Raw genomic sequence first — 20,290 nt, forward strand, 5'->3', positions numbered from 1 at the left:
ACTGATATTGTGGCATAACTTGGTCAATAGTGGTTACCACACATGCAATTTCTTTAAGCAGTTAACCACTACGTTGTAGGCAATGCACATGGGGGTAGATTTTTAACTGGTTGTCCTGGATTAGAACTGACACTGTAGATTGCCTGCCCATTATAAAAATGAAAACTCAGGCAATTTCTTTAACAAGTAGCCAAAATGCACAGCCAATTTTACGCTCAGGCAGCAAGTTGAAAATCTATCCCTTGTGTGCCAGTACTCATACAGAATGCAAAAAGACATGAATTGCTACAGTTTATCACAAACTCCATTTACAGGGCAAAGTTCACATTATCTGCAAAATAAACAAAGTTCTTACTTTTTCATAATTCTGTAATTGGTTTGTTCATCATTCACCACTTGAGTGTGAAGCCATTGATAGGTTAGCTCTCTGCTTTTTTGTTGCACCTCTGTGGAGGTTGTATCTTGCTGAGTCAATTCTTCTATTGCTGAACGAAATAAAGAATTAATTACAACTGGGAAATTCTAAATCTTATTTATCTTTTAATACCTTTTTAAAGATGGGAGATATCATGTGATTCAAAGCATTGCTTATAGCCTCACTCTCATCGAAACCCACATCCATGCCTTTGTCACTTGAAATATTGATTTTCAAACATTGCCATTCTGCGATTTCCAATTCCACTCGACCGAAACTCCACTGCTGGCATTTGTATCGAGTTCCACATTTTTATCACTGCTGTTTTCAACAACGTGATCCTATTAACTCACTTCCTGGTTGCGTCTGTTTAGACTCAAGTGCTAGTAATGGAAGGACTGTCTTATGAGCACAGGTCGAGTAGTTTGGGCTTATACTCACTCTCCAGTGCCATCTTAAAAATGCAGAAAACATAAACCAAAACATAGAACACAAAGGCAGATAAATAAATAAATAAATAAATAAAGTGATCAATATTACAGTCTTTTTTGTTAAGTGCTCAGCCACGGGCCATCGGCCTGTTGGCCAGGCATGAGTCCCCTTGACTGCACCACTGCCACTGGAACAAGAGTTGCCACTCTTTGGCACTATCTTGTCCCTGCCACTAGGCGTCCTCGCTGTGTCTCGCCAGTGTAGTCAACACTGATGCTGCCAGGTACCGCTCCAGCTCAAACTCAACTCAGCCGCTATGAGTTTGCTTTGGGCCTACCTCATTGCTGCAATGCTGCCAGGTCTCATACTGGGCCCAAACCTGCCTCTGGCTCCATGAACCTGCGCTGGATGCAGACACTGCCAGGAACCTAAACTCAGCTCTGCTGCAGCAAGCATGAGTCAGTGCTAAGACTGCCTTATCAATGCAGAAGCGCTGGACTCATTTCAAGCCTGCACTGGGCCCGCTCGCCGATGTTTGTTGGGACCAGAGGGCATAATCTCAGAATGAGGGGTCACATATTTAAGACTGAGATGAGGAGGAATTTCTTCACCCGGAGGTTAGAATCAGTGGAATTCTTTATTGCAGAGTGCCATACACACTGGTTGTTTAATTTATTCAATGCTGAAAGAGAAATATTTTTAATCGATAAGGGAATCAAGGGTTATGGGGAAAAGACAAGAAAGTGGAGTTGTGGATTATCAGATCAACATGATATCATTGAATGGCACAGAATTATGGGCTCAATGGGCTTAATGGTTTACTTCTGCTCCTACATCTATGGTCCTATGGTCTTAAGCAGACAAACTCTGATCTCCAGCATCTGCAGTCCTCATTTTTGCCAACTTTGTCAATGTACTAGTAGGCAATCATTGTCTTTTAAGCTGTAGCTCAAAGTTGGATCATTGGACAACTAAATCTTTTATTTTAGGGGCAACATGGTGGCTCAGTGGTTCGCACTGCTGCCTCACAGCGCCAGGACCTGGGTTCAGTTCCCACCTCCGGCAACTGTATGGAGTTTGCACATTCTCCCCGTGTCTGTGTGGGTTTCCTCAGAGTGCTCCGGTTTCCTCCCACAATCCAAAGATGTGCAAGTTAGGTGAATTAGCCATACTAAATTGCCCATGGTGTTAGTTGCATTTGTCAGGGGCAAATATAGGTTGGGGTTACTCTTCGGAGGGTCAGTGTGGACTTGTTGGGCCAAAGGGCCTGTTTCCATACTGCAGGGAATCTAATCTTATTAAAACATTCATTAATTAGTTCTGAAGAGTAACTGTGATAAAAGTGCATTAGTTGACAGCATAGTAAACTACTAGAAGAATACAATTGATTATTTCACATTGGGATCTCAATTATCAGTCAAGTCTCCATTATTGTCGTTAAGAGATATAGTTAAGTTTTAAAAATGACTCCTGTTGTCACTTTTACACAAAAATGTATTGACTATAGTTCATGTTTAAAAGTTGAAATTTCACATGCGCAAAATGCCAAAGCTAATTAACTTAATTCCAAAGTTTTTATGCCAGGACAATTGATTCTTATTCTATGTACAGATGAAATAATACCCTGTAGAACAACAGAGTACACCAAAAATAAATCTTTGCTAGACATCTGATGAGGAAACATTTATTATGCTGGATGTAGAATGGATGTCAAGACACAAACCTATGATGGTTTTCAAGGATTTCAATAAATATACTTCAAGAAGTATAATATCAATGAATGGAGTAAAGGCATATATCCATATATGATCAAAGATGATCTTATTCTTATCAGATTTTTCCTTTGCAAAGCTGTTTTTATTTAAACTTGTATTGGCAAGAATAAACATCCTCTGTATCCTTTCATTCTCAATGTTGACTGACTTTTAGCATCTGGCATTGCGTACCTGCAGTGACTGCCCTTCTCCATTTTTCCAAGCACCTTAGTGATCTTTCTTATGAAAACTGAATTCATGTATGTTGAACACACTCAATCAACTATCTAGATCTTTGACATGAATGCTCACAGTGAATCTGAATAAAGGTTTAATCTTTAACTGTACAATAAGAATTATGAAGTTATTAATATTTCATGTTTCTTTCCTTGAAACCGAGTGGATTCCTGTTAAATTTTGGTGGCAGAAAACTAGATGCAAAACTGTAAGTTCACTGGACAATCAGTTGCCTGAATTGAAGTCTTGTTGCAAAGCTTTGCTTTTATTTTCTTAGTGTAGTTTGGATCAGAAAATAAATCGCTATTGTCTGATTTGCAATAAGGCTCTCTCAGCAGCCTACTGGATTAATAAATTTCAAAATAGATTTAGAAACATATTCCTACATCAGGAAAATTTGTGCATGACGGCTTATCTTGCAGATCTCAGGCATCTTGCACAATCCGAGGTCATTATCTCCACAGCAGAAACAATGTCATGATATTAGAGAATGAAGTCATTCAGAGCAATGTCAGTGACAGTCATTGAGATCAGGACCATCTGCCATTAATTTTCTCAAAAAGGAGAATAATAGACACTCTATGCATTGCTTAGAAATTCCCTACTGAATAAACAAGACAAGGTCATCTGCAGGTTAAATTTCGTCCAAGGCTTTTTCAAATAGACAAGCACAATTTCGTATTTTAGTGGATATGGTTTTAAAATCTAAACTCTTTATGGATCAATAAATATTCAAAGAAGTTTGAATAAACATTATGGAAATGGTTATTGGCTGAAAATGGGCTTCAACAAAAGGCCTTTAAAAATTGATGCTTCAATCCAAAGAAAATTATACATTAAAAGTACTTTAACAATACTGGGCTATTACCTATTAAATAGAGCTCAAAGATTCATATGGTACACTTTAATGTAAGCAATGTTTTAAGAAAAATAATTTGACCTTAGCATTTTTATTGTTCCAAAATGTGTTTTGCTTCTAACCTGGCATTAGTAGGAATAATAGACTTTATTATTTGAGTAATTAAATCATACAGCATGAGCATCTTGCGGAAACATCTTTGGTTCTAGTTTGTTAAAAATACTTTGTTAAACTTAGTTTGTTAAAGAATATTTCACATCACTGGTATAATAAAAGAAGTTCCACTGTTAAGACAAAAATATCAAATGATTTCTGCCAATTACTGCATAAACTTTGCTGAAAAAGTTATGAAAACATTTAATTCCAATTTTCACAGTGCAACACTTAACACTGGAGGGGATGCAAGAAGATGGATGTGGATTGTTGGTTTGCAGTTAAGACTTTTCTAATTTGTACAAGAAATAATAGAGGTATTGATTTAAAATAAATTCAATTTATTTACAACAAATTTAAGTCAGTATGCCCATGCTTTGGTAATCTATGGATTTTGCTGGCCTCTTATTTTAGCTATTTTCATCAATTCTGATGTTTGGCATATTTGCGTAAGTAAAACAGGAAATCTCACTCTGATCTGAGGCCATCAAAACACCTGCAGGCAGATTTCCATGTTTATTTTTAACAAAGCTTAGAAAAGAGTCTAAACATTCTGGCACCTCACTGGCAAGTGCAACAGAAAGCTTGCTAAAATTAACAGTCTTCAGAGGAGACCAAAATCTCAACATACAACAATAAAAAGCTGTAGGGCAAAAGTGGACACTGGCAGGTATTTATGTTTTGAATTCTAAAGTAATACTAACTGTTTTTGATTCCAGATATACACGTGAACAAAATTCCTGTTGGTAGTATTTGATTTTGCTTTGAATTTTCCGATCTGACAGTTACTGCTTTTCAGAATTTTAACAAATCTATAAATAACAAATCCATCCAATTAAGATGATTTTCACCTAAGGTAATTAATTAAAACGGACAACATTTCACAATGTGAAACTGATCTGAAAGATACCACCACTACTAAAACTCTTCAAATTCCATGTTACTTTTACTTCCTCTAAAATGTAAACCAATAATAGTTTTTGTTGCTGTTTCATGTCTACTTTAATGTTTACAGCTTATAGAAGTATATATTCAGGTTTACATAGTGACAATGAACTTGAATGACAAGTTGAATAAATAAATTATTTGCACATCACACCATATTGGATGATGTGCTTACACCAAATTACCCCCACCAGGACTTGGACCTCCAAGATCACTCTAAAATCAGAATGGTAGTGAGTTCCTAGGATGAAATATGCCTGAGACAGGGAACTCCTTATTCATGGTTGGGTATTCTGTGATTGTTGGAAGTTTCTCAAATAGCAGAGTTAAGGAGGCAAGGAGTATGATGGTTTTGGGGGTGGGGTGGAGGACCTGGGTATGTATTTTAAATATTAATTGATGCAATTAAAGATACCAAACCTTTGCTCCAAAGTTGGATCAACACTAAATATCCCAAAATGACTTAATCTGAAATGTGATCTTCAACATTCTGCTTAATAATCAATTAAAATACCTGGAGACTGCCATTAAAATGTTCTGATTAAAATGCATTTTATAAAACTATCAAAATTCTACGTGCATGAACAGTGAAATTCGTCTCTTTACAGAGAGAGTTCTTTGTCCTGGAGTCCAACTTGATTGAAAGCTGCAGCCTAAAAGCTCCAAGTTAATCAATTGCACCCAATGAGAACAGAATGTGCAGGAAGTTAAAATAAGCAATTATTGGTTTATTCATACTACAGTTTACCTGCCATCGAGTTAAATCCTGCACTTTGGGATGTACTGGTGGTGTTCATTGTCTCATAAATATGAAAAGGGATTGCTGGCACAAATCTGATTTTAATTCATAGTCGGATGAGTTTCAGCCAGTGTCAGTGCCACCAGAGAAAGGCAGCAATAAAAAAGGTCAGTAACAGAGGAGCTACAGGAAGGAAGATTTTTTTTTTGCTTTTTCAACAAGTTTCTTTGTAAGCCAAGAAGAGTTGGCGTACTTCTTTTGGCCTTTTTGAAAAATTATGTGTCTCTCTTTCCTTAAACAACTGTTTCTGTGGGCTCCTTACAGTGGTCTCCAAACATCCAAAATTCTGCTCACACACACCATCCATATAGCGATGCCCATCAATTTCTGATGGAATCATAATTTGAACACAGTAAGGGACTGCAAGAGTTCAAATGTCTCTCGGTCTCATGGGCAGACTTGATGTGAACGTAATGGTCCCCATGTATGTGCCCCAAGTTAAAAGAATCAGGACAGGCATACTTGTAGCATTCAACTGCTTCAAATTCTATATTTCCAAATTATGTGATCAAATGTGAAACAATACATCAAAATTAAAAGAGAATCAAGCATATTTTACAGACGAATAGGTTAGGCATATTTTTGATTACAACAACCTTTCATTACCTTTCAGAAAATATTGCGTATAAAGTGAACTTCTATTCCAAGAATCTTTTAAATAATGTTGTCCATCAATGATTACCACACTACATTGTTCCATAAATAATACATTCTATTTTGTTTTGTTACTCTGATTATATTGCTCCAGGCTCTCTGTTACGAAATGGCTCCATGTCTCTCAACTCTGTCACTATCTGATATACAAAAATGTTTAATAATATGCAGTGGACAACTACATTAGTTTACTCAATGTTACAAACCGATAAATTATAGGAAGGCATAAGCATGATTTTTTTGAATCACGCGCTGCTGTGACAATAAAACATTTGCTTGTAATATTACATAAAGGAGAAAGAATAGTAGTGCTGATCTTCTGGCAAGCATTTCAGGAAGAATTACAATTGTTGCTACGTTATCCAGAAACATTTTCATGCAAAATAACATTGGTAGTATGCAGAAATCAAAATTTTACTTAAAAAATTTAAATATACCATTTACAATTTGGCCACTACTTTATCGGTTTACCCAAACCGTACTGTGGAAGTGTTAATGTCATATAAATAACATGCAAAGCTATGAAATAAGATTTCTCTCCAGCATGGATGCACAGAGTGTGTAACTGTTGCTGACACATTTCAATTGTGAGCAAACCTTTAAAAAATGATTTTTCAATAAAATAAGGCAAAACTCATTTCAAATGCTAAGTTTGGCTAAAATAATACAGAATTCAAATAAAAATATATAAACCTACAAGAAAACAGTATCATCATTAGGTAAATGGATGCTCAGAAAATGAAGTAAACATTTAATTTCAAATTTCATCCTTTAACAAATAACAATGTATTAAATCAAAAAAAAATTAAGTACTGCAAGCATACACGGCACAACTCCTGCAGTGTTTTACAGTTGTCTGAGAGGCAATGCTGTGAACTAGGCTTGCACTCTGCCAGAAAAGTGGCTCTGACCCATAGAGAGCTCCTTGAGATCACCAATGCCTCAGGCCTTTGCTGCTTTCTCCAAGAAGTCTTATGTTTCAAGTATCAGTTTAGATTTCTTCTGGAGATGATTAACGCAAACACAACACAGATTTTTTCCAAGTTATCCAACTCCATGTGTTTATGTTATTCTAGTTCTTTTCTAGATTTTGCTGGCTGTATCTACCTGCTTGAAGTCCCTATCATTTTACGCTCTGAGAGCGCGATTAAATCCATAGTTTCACAAACTTATACATTTCACTCATTGATTACACACAACTACGTTATAACTGTCCTGCACAGATGTGAAACGAATTGAAAAACAGCTTTCATAAACATTTTTTTTCATTTCAACACTTTCAACTCTCTATTGTACATGCTTTAGTACTAGTTTTGACAGTTGATGGCCCCCAGTCATATTTTTTTAGAAGTAAGCAAGTTGCATAATCCCAAACTGTCTTTTAAAAAAAAATACTGGCACAGACGCAGTTTCAATTAAACTTGTCTGACAGCTATGACGAATTTCATTGAAAAGTAGGAGTTCTGTGCTGCTTCCATGGTATTGTCTCCCCCTCTACCCCACAACACCTTCAGCCCCAAGCTCCCCTCAAGTTTCTGAGCACCCATCCTTTTCCCTTTATCTGGCCTCATGACTGAATGACACCAAGCCTCCTGCTGCAACCTGGAGGGTGAAATGATTTCGGCCATGGACTTTGATATCATTACATTTGATGGAGCAATCTGACCAACTGATAATTCTGGAATACAATGGTGGAAGAGATGACTGTGACAGTTTTTTTTAAACTCATCGTGTAGAGTGTAAAAATGCTTTTATGAATTAGAGCTGAGTAATTTTAAACAAAGCAAAATGAAACAAAACTCTCCATCCTGTCTTAAAAGACATATACATAAATTTTTGCAGCAGGAACGGTGAAAGCAGAAACCAGGGGGCTGATGGGAAAGTAAATTCTCCATTTAAAAACTGACCTTGTGGGAGCAGTGGCCTTCATTATGGTTGAATTGTGGTTTGGGAAGGTGAGTGAATTGATATATTTGGGCAGCGGCTGAGCCCGAGACACCACACGTGTAGTGTCTCCCACCTGCCCTCCTCATCTAACCAAACAAAAAAAGACTCTGTGGTGTGTTGATAAGGTAAGGCTTTTATATTTCTTTTTTATTGTGTGACTGGTTAAAATTTACATTTTTTCTTTTTTTAATTATCTATTATTTGGTTATTTGCAAAAGAGCATAGCAGAGAAGTATTAGAAATTATTTTACTCAAATTTATATTAAGTAATAAAGTAATTAACAAAGTAGAGATAGCTGGGCAGGTGATATGGTGTATCTGAATTTTGTGGGAGCTGGCTGATCCCATTGTGAATGGCAGTGACCACATCTGCAGAACATGTTGGTTGCTGGAAAAGCTCTGGATCAGAATTGACGATCTGGAATCTGAGCTTCAAACACTGCGGCACATCCGGGAGGGGGCGAGTTACCTGGACACTTTCTTTCAGGAGGCAGTCCCATCCAGTGGATTAAGTAATTGAAATTCAGTTAGTGATCAGGGACAACAGGGTGTGATTGCAAGTGAGGCAAGTAGGGGGATCCTGAGTTTATGAGTGGAGGAGCCTCAGCCCTTGACCTTATCAAACAGGTATGAGATTCTTGCTCCCTGTGTGGATGAGTAAAAGGGCTGTGGGGAGGATGAGCCAGCTGACCATGGCACCATGTTGCAGAAGGCCATTCAAGAGGGGGGAGCAAAAGGACAAGTGGTAGTTACAGGGGACTGTAGAATTAGAGGGATAGACAGTATCCTTTGCAAGCTGTATCGGGAGTCCTGCATGGTGCGTTGCCTGTCCGGTGTCAGGGTGCAGGACATTTCTGACCAGCTTGAAAGGATATTGGAGCAGGAGGGGGAGTATCCAGTTGTTGTGTTCCACTTTGGCACAAAAACATAGGCAAGGCTAGGAAGCAAGACTTGTTTGGGGATTATCAAACACTAGGAACAAAATTAAGGAACAGGTCCTCTCAGGTCATAATCTCCGGATTACTGCCCGAGCCACGTGCAAACTGGCTTAGGGATAAGAAAATTAGGGAAGCAAACACGTGGCTAAGAGGGTGGAATGGGAAAGAGGGGTTCCATTTCATGGGGCATTGGCATCAGTTTTTGACCAATGGGACGGTCTCCACCTGAACCAATCTGGAACCAGTATTCTCACGAAAAGGATAAATAGGGTGGTCATTAGGACTTTAAATTAGTGAGTCGGGGAAAGAGAAAAGGAAAATGACAGGAGTATGATGGTAAGTAAAAAGGCAAGCAACAGGTTAGCATAATTGCAGGTGGGTTTAAGTTCAAGGCAGACTATGAAAGAAGTAAAAAGGAAGGATAACTCAGGAGATATTGTTAGAGATGTTGGAAATCATGAGGGCAAGAAAGCTAGCAAAAGGGCATTTTACCTGAATGCTCATAGCATTCATAACAAGGTTGATGAGTTAATGGCACGAATCATCGTGAATGATAATGATTTAGTAGCCATTACGGAGATATGGTTGCAGGATGGTCATGTTTGGGAATTAAATATCCAGGGGTATCAGTTTATTTGGAAGGACAGGCAGGAAGGTAAGGGAGGTTCTGTAGCTCTGATATTCAAGAACAACATCAGGATGGTGCTGAGACATGATATAGGTTCTTTGGAGAATAAGGTTGAATCCATTTGAGTGGAAATGATACATTCCAAGAAGAAAAAGTCACTGATAGGCATAGTCTATCGGCCACCAAATAATAACATCACATTGGGTTGGGCAATAAACAAATAAATAACTAATGCCTGTAAAAACGGTATGACAATTATCATGGGAGATTTTAATCAACATGTCAATTGGTCGAACCAGCTCAGTCAGGGTAGCCTTGAGGTGGAGTTTGTTGATAGTTTTCTTGAACAGTACATAATGGAGCTGACGAGGGAGCAAGCTATCCTAGGTCAGGTCCTGTGTAATGAGACAGCAATAATTAATGACCTCATAGTTAGGGATCCTCTTGGAAGGAGCGATCACAGTATGGTTGAATTTAGAATACAGATAGGGAGTGTGAAGAAAAAATCCAATTCCAGGATCCTGTGCTTAAACAAGGGAGACTACAATAGAATGAAGGAGGACTTGGTTATTTATGTGGGACAGTTGACGAGCAGTGGAGGACTTCCAATGCAATTTTTCAAAGTGCTCAGCAGAAGTATATTCCGGTGAAAAGGAAGGACTGTGAGAAAAGGGGTAATCTGCCGTAGGTGTCTGAGGAAATAAGGGAAGCTATTAAATTGAAAGAGAAGGCATACAAAGTGGCAAAAAACAGCATGAAACTAGAAGATTGGGAAAACTTTAAAGGTCAACAGAAAACCACAAAAAGAGTTATAAAGAAAAGTAAGATAGAACATGAGAAAAAACTAACATGGAATATAAAGACTGAGAGCAAACATTTCTATAAACATATAAAACAAAAAAAGCGTGACTGAAGTAAACGTTGATCCTTTAGAGAATGAGAAGGGGCAGTTAGTTATGGGATATGATGAAACGGCCGAGGCACTGAACAGGCATTTTGTATTGGTCTTCACAGTGGAGGTGACTAATAACATGCCGTAATTGACAAAGAGATGAAGGTAGGTGAGGATCTGGAAACGACCATTATTACAGAAAAGGTAGTGCTGGACAAGCTAATGGAGCTAAGGATAGACAAGTCTCCTGGCCCTGATGGAATGCATCCCAGGGTACTGAAAGAGATGACAGGAGAAATAGCAAGTGCACTGCGGTAATTTTCCAAAATTCGCTGATCTCTGGGGCAGTCCCAGCAGACTGGAAAACAGCAAAGTAACGCTACTGTTTAAAAAGGGAGGTAGACAAAAGTTGGGGAATTACAGACTGGTTAGCTTAACCTCTGTAGTGGGGAAGATGCTTGAGTCTATGATCAAGGAAGAAATAGCAAGGCATCTCCATAAAAATTGTCCCACTGGGCAGATGGAGCATGGGGTCATGAAGGGTAGGTCATGCTTAACAAATCTTTTGGAATTCTATGAAGACATTACGAGCAGGGTGGACAATGGGAACCCAGTGGATGTGGTGTACCTAGATTTCCAAAAGGCCTTCGACAAGGTGCTGCACAAGAGGCTGCTGTATCAGATAAAGATGCATAGCCTTACAAGTAAACTATTAGCATGATAGAGGATTGGTTGACTAACAGGAAGCAAAGATTGGGGATAAATAAGTGCTATTCTGGCTGGCAATCAGTGACTAGTGGTGTGCCTCAGGGATCGGTGTTGGGATCACAATTATTCACAATTTATAAAGATGATTTGGAGTTGGGGACCATGTGTAAAGAGTGTCAAAGTTTGCAGGTGACACTAAAATGAGTGGCAGAGCAAAGTATGCAGAAGACTGTGAAACTTTGCAGAGGAACGTAGATACTTTAAGTGAGTGGGCAAAGATCTGGAAGATGGAATACAATGTTAATAAATGTGAAGTCATCCATTTTAGTAGGAGTACCAATAAAAAGGATTATTACTTGAATGGTAACAAGTTGCAACATGCTGCTATGCAGAGGGACCTGGGTGTCCTTGTGTATGAATTGCAGAAGGTTGATCTGCAGGTACACCAAGCAATTAGAATGGCAAATTGAATTTTGTCCTTCATTGCAAAAGGGATTGAGTTTTAAAACAGGAAGGTTATGTTGCAGCTGTAAAGGATGCTGGGGAGGCCACACCTGGAGTACTGTATACAGTTTTGGTCTCCTTACTTGAGAAAGGATGTACTAGTACTGGAGAGATGCAGCGAAGGTGCACTAGGCTGATTCCAGAGTTGAGAGGGTTGGTGTATGAGGAAAGACTGAGTAGACTGGAATTATATTTATTGGAACTCAGAAGAATGAGGAGCGATCTTATAGAAACATATAAAATTATGAAGGGAATAGATAAGATAGAAGTAGAGAGGATGTTTTCTCTCGCAGGTGAAACTAGGACAAAACCGCATAGCCTCAAGATTAGAGGGAGCAGATTTAGGACTGAATTGAGAAAAAAAACTTCTTTACCCAAAGGGTTGTAAATCTATGGAGTTCCTTGCCCAGTGAAGTAGTTGACACTACTTCAGTAAACGTTTTCAAAGCTCAGATAATTTTTTTTTGAACAATTAAGGAATGAAGGGATATGATGAGTGCGTGTATGGAGGATCCGAGTCTATGAAAAGATCAGCCATGATCTTATTGAGTGGCAGAACAGGCCGGATGGCCTACTCCTGCTCCTAGTTCTTATGGTCTTCTATTCAGTTTTAAGTTGTAGAGGTCCAAAAATTGTTTAGTGATAATGAAATGTACAGGCAATAATTCATCATTATTACAGGGATTTTTTTTAACGAAGCACAATTGAATGCTTTAAAAATAAAAGAGATTGACTTCTGGGAAAAGGAAGTAACAATTTGAATAAGGCAGGCAGGTACGTAAGCAAAATTTTGGGTGGATATCTGTTCTCTTTGGCTGCAACCAGAGGTGGCATACATTGCTTTTGGAAGAAATCTCTACTCCCGCTTCCTAATGTGGGGTGACAGACATTGAAAGAAATCTTCTGAATTTTTAAGGGGCCAAGATGGAATTAGTAGGTCTTAAGCTCCTGATGGCTCCGGATTCATTATTCAGGGGGCTGATATCATTCTGATATACCTTTAACTCTGCGAATTCTGGTTCTGGGAGGCCCCAACTTTACCAATATTACGTTATACTTCACAGTTTTGCTTGGAAGCAGTACAGACTCTGATCATTATAAGGCTTCAAAAGGAAAATCCAAAGAAAGTTGAGGATCTGGAATAACTTAATTAGAATCACGTCTAAAGGATAAGGAAGGTGCCTTATCGAAGCCCTACTGAATATTTAAGAAAGATTTAAAAAGAGTATTGAGTACAGGAGTTGGGAGGTCATGTTGCAGCTGTACAGGACATTGTTGGAATATTTCGTGCAATTCTGGTCTCCTTCCTATCGGAAAAGTGTTGTGAAACTTGAAAGGTTCAGAAAAGATTTACAAGGATGTTGCCAGGGTTGGAGGATTTGAGCTATAGGGAGAGGTTGAATAGGCTGGGGCTGTTTTCCCTGGAGTGTCAGAGGCTGAGGGGTGATTTTATAGAGGTTTACAAAATCATGAGGGGCACGGATAGGATAAATAGACAAAGTCTTTTCCCTGCGGTGGGGGAGTCCAGAACTAGAGGGCATAAGTTTAAGGTGAGAGGGGCAAAATATAAAAGAGACCTAAGGGGCAACTTTTTCATGCAGAGGGTGTACATGTATGGAATCAGCTGCCAGAGCAAGTGGTACAGGCTAGTACAGCTGCAACATTTAAAAGGCATCTGGATGTGTATATGATTAGGAAGGGTTTGGAGGGATTTAGGCCAGGTGCAGCAGGTGGGACTAGACTGGGTTGGGATATCTGGTCGACATGGACGAATTGGACTGAAGGGTCTGTTTCTGTGATGTACATCTCTACAATTCGATGACTCTATGATGCCACAATCCAATTTTAAAACAAAGACAAACAACCAGAAAAAGCCTGGGCTGAAAAAGTAAAGAAATATAAACATTGACAGGGTGCAGAAAAAATTTATAAGGTTTTGCCAGGACTGGAGGGCTTACGTTATAGGAAGAGGCTGAATAGGATGGGGCATTTTTCTCTGGAGCGTCGGAGGCTGCGGGGTGATATTATAGAGGCTTATAAAATCATGAGGGGCATGGATAGGGTGACGAGGCAGGATCTTTTTCTTAGGGTGGGGGGAGTCCAAAACTAGAGGTCATGGATTAACAGTTAGGGGAAAGATTTATAAAAGACCTGAGGGGTAACTTTATCATGCAGACAGTGGCATGTGTATGGAAGAAGCTGCCAGAGGAAGTGGTGGAGGTGGGTACAGTCACAACATTTAATAGGCATCTGGATGGGTATATGAATAGGAAGGGTTGTGAGGGATATGGACCAAATGCTGGCAAATTGGACGAAGTCAGATTGGGATATCTGGTCAGGACGGATGAGTTGGACTGAAGGGTCTGTTTTTGTGCTGTATGACTCTATGACTGATGTGATCTCATTTCATGCTTATTCTTCCACACTCCTGCTGGAGCTGAGCTCTTGGGTACAATGGAAGTGCCATTAATGTTAGCTACCGTACAAAAATATCAAATTTATTCAATAGAGAAGTACATATTCAATAAATTTAAGCCACACAAATGACATGTCCAACAGGAGATATGATGTGGAGGAGCCGGTGTTGGACTGGGGTGGACAAAGTTAAAAATCACACAACACCAAGTTATAATCCAACAGGTTTATTTGGAAGCACCAATTTTCGAAGCGCTGCTCCTTCATTAGGCAGCTAAACACTGGATACACGGGAGCTAAGCACTGTGGATACGCGGGAGCTGGTGTGAGGCTGTGATTCTGTGACATGAATCAACTGATTCTCAAAAGCTATTCCAACACCTACAAGGTACAATACAAGAATGCAATGGAATAATCTCCACTTGCCTGGATGAGTGCAACTCTGACAACAGTCAAGAAGCTTGGTACTGTCCAGGTGAAAGCAGATTGCTTGATTGTTATCTCTTATTCCACTTTCTACAATCACACACTTGAGTAGCGGTATATAACCATCAACAAGATACACTGCATAGCCTCTTCAAGGTTCCTTCATTAGCACCTACCAAATCACTGATTACTTAGGAAAAGAGCAGCAGACAGTTGGGAACATGGTCAGCTGCACGTTACCCTCCAAGCTACTCACCATCCTGACTTGGAAATGTATTGCTGTTCCTTCACTTCACTTGGTCGAAATCCTGGAATTCCCTCCCTTAGGCAATTGTGAGTCAATCTACAACACATGGACTGCAGCAGTTCAAAAAGGCAGCTTACCATCACCTTGTCAAAGGCAACTAGGGATGGACAATAAATAAGGAGCAGCCAGTAATGCCCACTTCCCACAAGTGAATTAAGAAAAAGGACAGATAAGCATCCAGATACATGAGGCAGTTTTTTGAACTGTTAAGACAGAGGTTGGAGGAATATCTGTTTTTCTCTAGTCCCATTAAATGTTGTGTGTAGTTACTGATCTGACCAGTGAAATGTGTCACCTATGTAAGGTTCAGAATGTAGAGATCCATCACCATGTTTCTTTAATTAAAAAAAAGATTAATTATAAAAATGAAGAATTGAATTTTCCGATTTCTAGGCTAACTGTTATAGTGGCATTTCATGGAGAGCTTGCTTTCACGACTCTCACTGTCTTTTCTTATGTAATCTTCCACTGTTCGTCTTATTAATATGCATCTGGGATCTATGGCATCTTGCTCGTGCAATTAGGTGGCAGTAGAGACAGAAATGCCCACCACTATCAGGAATTTGGGCTGTTCATGCCATCAATGCTGTACTTAAAACCTAGCTGCCCACTATTTCAAAATGAGCTAAGTACTGGCCTTCGTTGTGTGCCCACATTCTGATACTTTAATTGTAGAATCACAAAACACAATCTCTTGCTGTTTATGCTGTATGCTTGATTAAGTTGACACTTCATTATTATGTATGCCTGCTATACCCTGTTAGCATGCCCGCCTGAGCTCTCCACTTAGAAGAGTTGATCTCCTGGCTTGACAGTGATAGTAGAGTGGGGGATATGCTGGGCCAATTTGTTCAATCATCATCATTGACAATCTCTTGCAGACCAGGTTGACTCTCTTCCACTCTCGGGGTGAGACTGTAGGTGGCTGTACAGATCGATGCGACTTGCACTGGCTCTTTTACACTTTGGACAGAAGATGGTTGCGGAAGAGGTGGGTGGGGTACTGGTGTGGCAGCGCACTCCTTGCCTTCACCTGCCTTCCGCTTTTTCCTGACAGCAAGTCTTGAAGTGCTCAATGCCTTCCTGGATGCTCCTCCTCCACTTTGGACGGTCTTGGGCCAGTGATTCCGAGGGGTCTGTTGGAATGCCGCACTTCGCCAGTGAGGCGTTGTGGGTATCGCTGAAGCGTTTCCTCTGTCTACCTGGGGCTCGCCTGCCATTACGGAGCTGGGAGAACAGCACCTGCTTGGGGAATCTGGTGTCTGTCATGTAGATTATGGGCCCAGCCAATTGGAACTGATCAAGGCTAGTCATTACCTCGATGCTGGGGATGTTGGCCTGGTTGAGGATGCTTTCTTCCCAGCGGATTCGCAGGACCTTACGCAGACAGTGTTGGTGGTACTACTCCAGTGCTTTGTCTCAGAGCCATGTAGGAGGGCAGGAACCAGAACAGCCACGTTTACCATGATCTTGGCGTCGAATTCGATGTTCTTCTCCTTGAACACCCTTTTCCTCGGGTGGCTGAAGGCTGTGCTAGCACACTGGAGGCAGCGTTAGATCTTTTCATCTGTTCCTCTTGGATTTTAGATGCAACTATTTTGGTTGAAGCACATGCAGTCCATTTGCCATGTAAGCAGTAGTGAAGAGTTTGAGTGTATTAAAGTAAAGTGTTTTAGTACAGGATCATAAGGATGCTCTCTAATTACACAGAGACGACTGATGGTGGTTTAATCTAAGGCTTGCTATGCCTCAGGTCATGGGTGAAGTTGAGAAGGCAGATCTTCACAATAACATTAGCATGTACATCTCTATGACTATGACTCTGTGGTGCAGGAATTTAACCCATGCTATTGCAGTGACTCTGCATTGCAGATCAGCTGTCCAGCCAACTGAGCTAACAAACCTCCGGGTTATCTAAAGTCATGTCTTCAAAAGTCTTGTGGGTACATCTGGCGCTATCTTCTCATTCACTTTGAAATAATTCAGAATTTATTCTCAGCCTTGGATGTTTGGAAGCTACTAATAACAGCACTGTGGCTGTTTTGAATCTTTTCTCTCTGCAGGAACCTGCTTCTGGCATCCTCTCCCTCTAGTAGTTGTAAAGTACAAGTCAGTAAACACCTTAGCAATTACCTCTGCATGTGGCTTGCTTGTCATGCAACTAAACCATTACTCAAAGTGATTTTCTGCCTTCAGAGCTGAAAACTAAAATCCTCTTTTCTTCTGCTTAACAAGAATATATTACAAACTTTCATTGTCATATCCTGCCAATAAAAAATGCAAAGAAATCTTCAAGAGGCACTTTCCTTTTTGTTATAATTTCCTCACCACTATTTCCATTTATTCTGATTTTATTTTGACAGCAACAATAAATTTATATTAAATATAAAAAGGGCTTTCCAAAACAATTATATTCTACCCACCTTACTTTTGATCAAGGCATTCATTTTTCTCCATATTTGCTTGTTAACAAGCCTTCACTCTGAATAAATTCCAAATTCACAAAGGCTAATGTTGTGATGGAAAAGGATAGACTGGATCTAAATGTTAAAGTTCTAAATTGGAGGAAAGCCAATTTTGACAATATTGGGCAAGAACTTTCGAAAGTTGATTGGGGGCGGACAGTCGCAGGTAAAGGGATGGCTGGAAAGTGGGAAGCTTTCAAAATGAGATAACCAAAGTCTAGAGACAGTATGTTCCTGTTAGGGTGAAGGGCAAAGCTGGTGGGTGGAGGGAATGCTGGATGACAGAGAAACTGACCTGCTTCTTAATGAAGGAACAGCGCTCTGAAAGCTAGTACTTCCAAATTGGATGGTAACCTGGTGTTGTGTGATTTTTAACTTTGTCCATCCCAGTCCAACACTGGCACCTCCTTACTATAAATACATTAACTAGGGAGAGAAGAGAGTCCCTTAAAGATCAGCAAAACCAGCCATGTGTGGAACTGGAGGAGTTAGGGGAGATACTAAATAAGTATTTTATATTTGTGTTTGCTGTGGAGATGGATATGGAAGCTAGAGAACTTGGGAAGTACATAAATTTTGAAAAATGTCCATATTACTGAGGAGGTGGTGCTAGTTGTTTTAAAATGCATAAAGCTGGATAATTCCCCAGGACTTGATCAGGTGTACCCTAGAACTCTGCGGGATGCTCAGGAAATGATTGCCAGGCTGTTTGCTGAGATATCTGTATCGTCGATAGCCACAGGTGAGGTGCTGAAAGACTAGAAGTTTGACTAAAATGTTGGCACTATTTAAGAAAGGTGGTAAGGAAAGCCAGAGAACGAAAGACTGGTGAGTCTGACATCAGAGGTGAGCAAGTTATTGGAGGGGATGGTGAGGGACAAGACTTACATGTATTTGGAAAGGCAATGACTGATTAGGAACAGTCAGCATGGCTTTGTACATGTGAAAGTGTGTCTCATTAACTTAATTGCATTTTTTAGAAGAAGTATTGAAGAGGATTGATGAGGGCAGAGTGGTGGACATGATCTATATGGACTTCAGTAATCGCATAGAATACAAGGAGAACTAGCCATTTGGATACAGAACTGGCTGAAAGGTAGGAGAAACAGGGTGGTGGTGGAGGGTTGCTTTTCAGACTGGAGGCCTGTGACCAGTGGTGTGCCACACAGATCAGTGCTGGGTCCACTGATTTTCATCATTTATACAAATGATATGGATGTGAGCACAGGAGGTATAATGAGTAAGTTTGCAGATGACACCAAAACTGGAGGTGTAGTGGACAGCAAAGAAGGTTACCTCAGACAGCAATGGGATCTTGATCAGATGGGCCAATGGGCCGAAGAGTGACAGATGGAGTTTAATTCAGATAAATGTGAGGTGCTGCATTTTGGAAAGGCAAAGCAGGACAGAACTTATATACATAATGGTAAGGTCCTAGGGCATGTTGCTGAACAAAGAGACATTGGATGCAGGTTCATAGTTCCTTGAAAGTAGAGTTGCAGTTAGACAGGATAGTGAAGAAGGGGTTTGGTATTCTCGCGTTTATTGGTCAGTGCATCGAGTACAGGAGTTGGGAAGTTTGTAAAATCATGAGGGGCATGGATAGGATAAATAGACAAAGTCTTTTCCCTGAGGTCGGGGAGTCCAGAACTAGAGTGCATAGGTTTAGGGTGAAAGAGGAAAGATATAAAAGACACCGAAGGGGCAACGTTTTCTTGCAGAGGGTGGTACATGTAGGAATGAGCTGCCAGAGGAAGTGGTGGAGACTAGTACAATTGCAACATTTACAATACATCTGGATGGGTATATGAATAGGAAGGATTTGGAGGGATATGGGCCGGGTGCTGGCAAGGTTGGGATATCTGGCCAGCATGGATAAGTTGGACCGAATGGTCTGTTTCCATGCTGTACATCTCTATGACTCTAAGTGCGAGTAGGTTATGCTGCAACTATTAAAAACTTAAATTCTACATCTGGAATATTCTTTACAGTTCTGAAATCCACATTATAGGACGGATATTATTGCACTGTGGAAGGTACAGAGGAAGTTTACCAGAATATTGCTTGGACTGGAAAGTTTTAGTTATGAAGAGAAATTTGACAGACTGGAGCTCCTTTTCCTTGGAGCAGAGCAGACTGAGAGGGGGTCATAATTAAAATATATAACATTTTGAGGAATATAGGCAGGGTAAACAGGAAGAAACTTTTGCCCTTGTGGAGGAATCAATGACCATGGGTATAGATTTAAGGGAAAGGGGTAGGATTTTAAAGTGGATGTAAGAAAAAAAATATTTCACGTAGATGATGATGGGAATCTGAAACTCATTGTTGGTAAGGGTGGTAAGAGGCAGAAATTCATAACATTGAAGTAGTAATTAGGTGTATATATTTGCAAATTAAGGTTTTGGACCAAGTGCTGTAAAAAGTGATTAGAAGTTAGATGGATTGGCCATGCTAAATTGCCCATTGTGTCTAGGGATCTGTAGGCCAAGTGGATTAGCCATGGGAAATGCAGGGTTACAGAGATAGGGTGGGGTGGAGTGGTGGATCTGGATGGGATGCCCTTCAGAGAGTCAGTATAGACTCAAACGGCTTTAACACTATAGTGATGCTGTGAATTGTTGTTTCGGATCGGTTTCGATGGGTTGAAAGACCTTTTTGGTGCTGTCGACCTCTATGACTATGATTATCACCTAACAGGCTACTTCCTACTCCTCACTGGCTGGAATATGAGGTGGCCTCTTGTTCCTCATTAACACTCAGGTGTTGATTCTGATTTAATTTCTGAGATAGTCTGCTTGGAATGACTTTC

The 20,290-nt window shown here is 39.9% G+C and overlaps 1 protein-coding gene across 4 annotated transcripts in view; it reads right to left on the reverse strand.

The window, feature by feature from the left end:
* lrriq1 (leucine-rich repeats and IQ motif containing 1) overlaps nucleotides 1-20,290 on the reverse strand; it is a 183,316-nt gene that overhangs the window by 28,430 nt on the left and 134,596 nt on the right. For all 4 annotated transcript variants that reach the window (XM_087997145.1, XM_087997146.1, XM_043709694.2 and 1 more), the window contains exon 24: nucleotides 356-485. In XM_087997145.1, the coding sequence (XP_087853271.1) occupies nucleotides 356-485 (130 nt within the window). The remainder of the gene's footprint in view (nucleotides 1-355; nucleotides 486-20,290) is intronic.

This window comes from Chiloscyllium plagiosum, unplaced genomic scaffold (genome assembly GCF_037043375.1).
Source record: "Chiloscyllium plagiosum isolate Xiang-an unplaced genomic scaffold, Cpla_swu_hap1 HiC_scaffold_19, whole genome shotgun sequence".
NCBI classification, from domain to species: Eukaryota; Metazoa; Chordata; class Chondrichthyes; order Orectolobiformes; family Hemiscylliidae; genus Chiloscyllium; species Chiloscyllium plagiosum.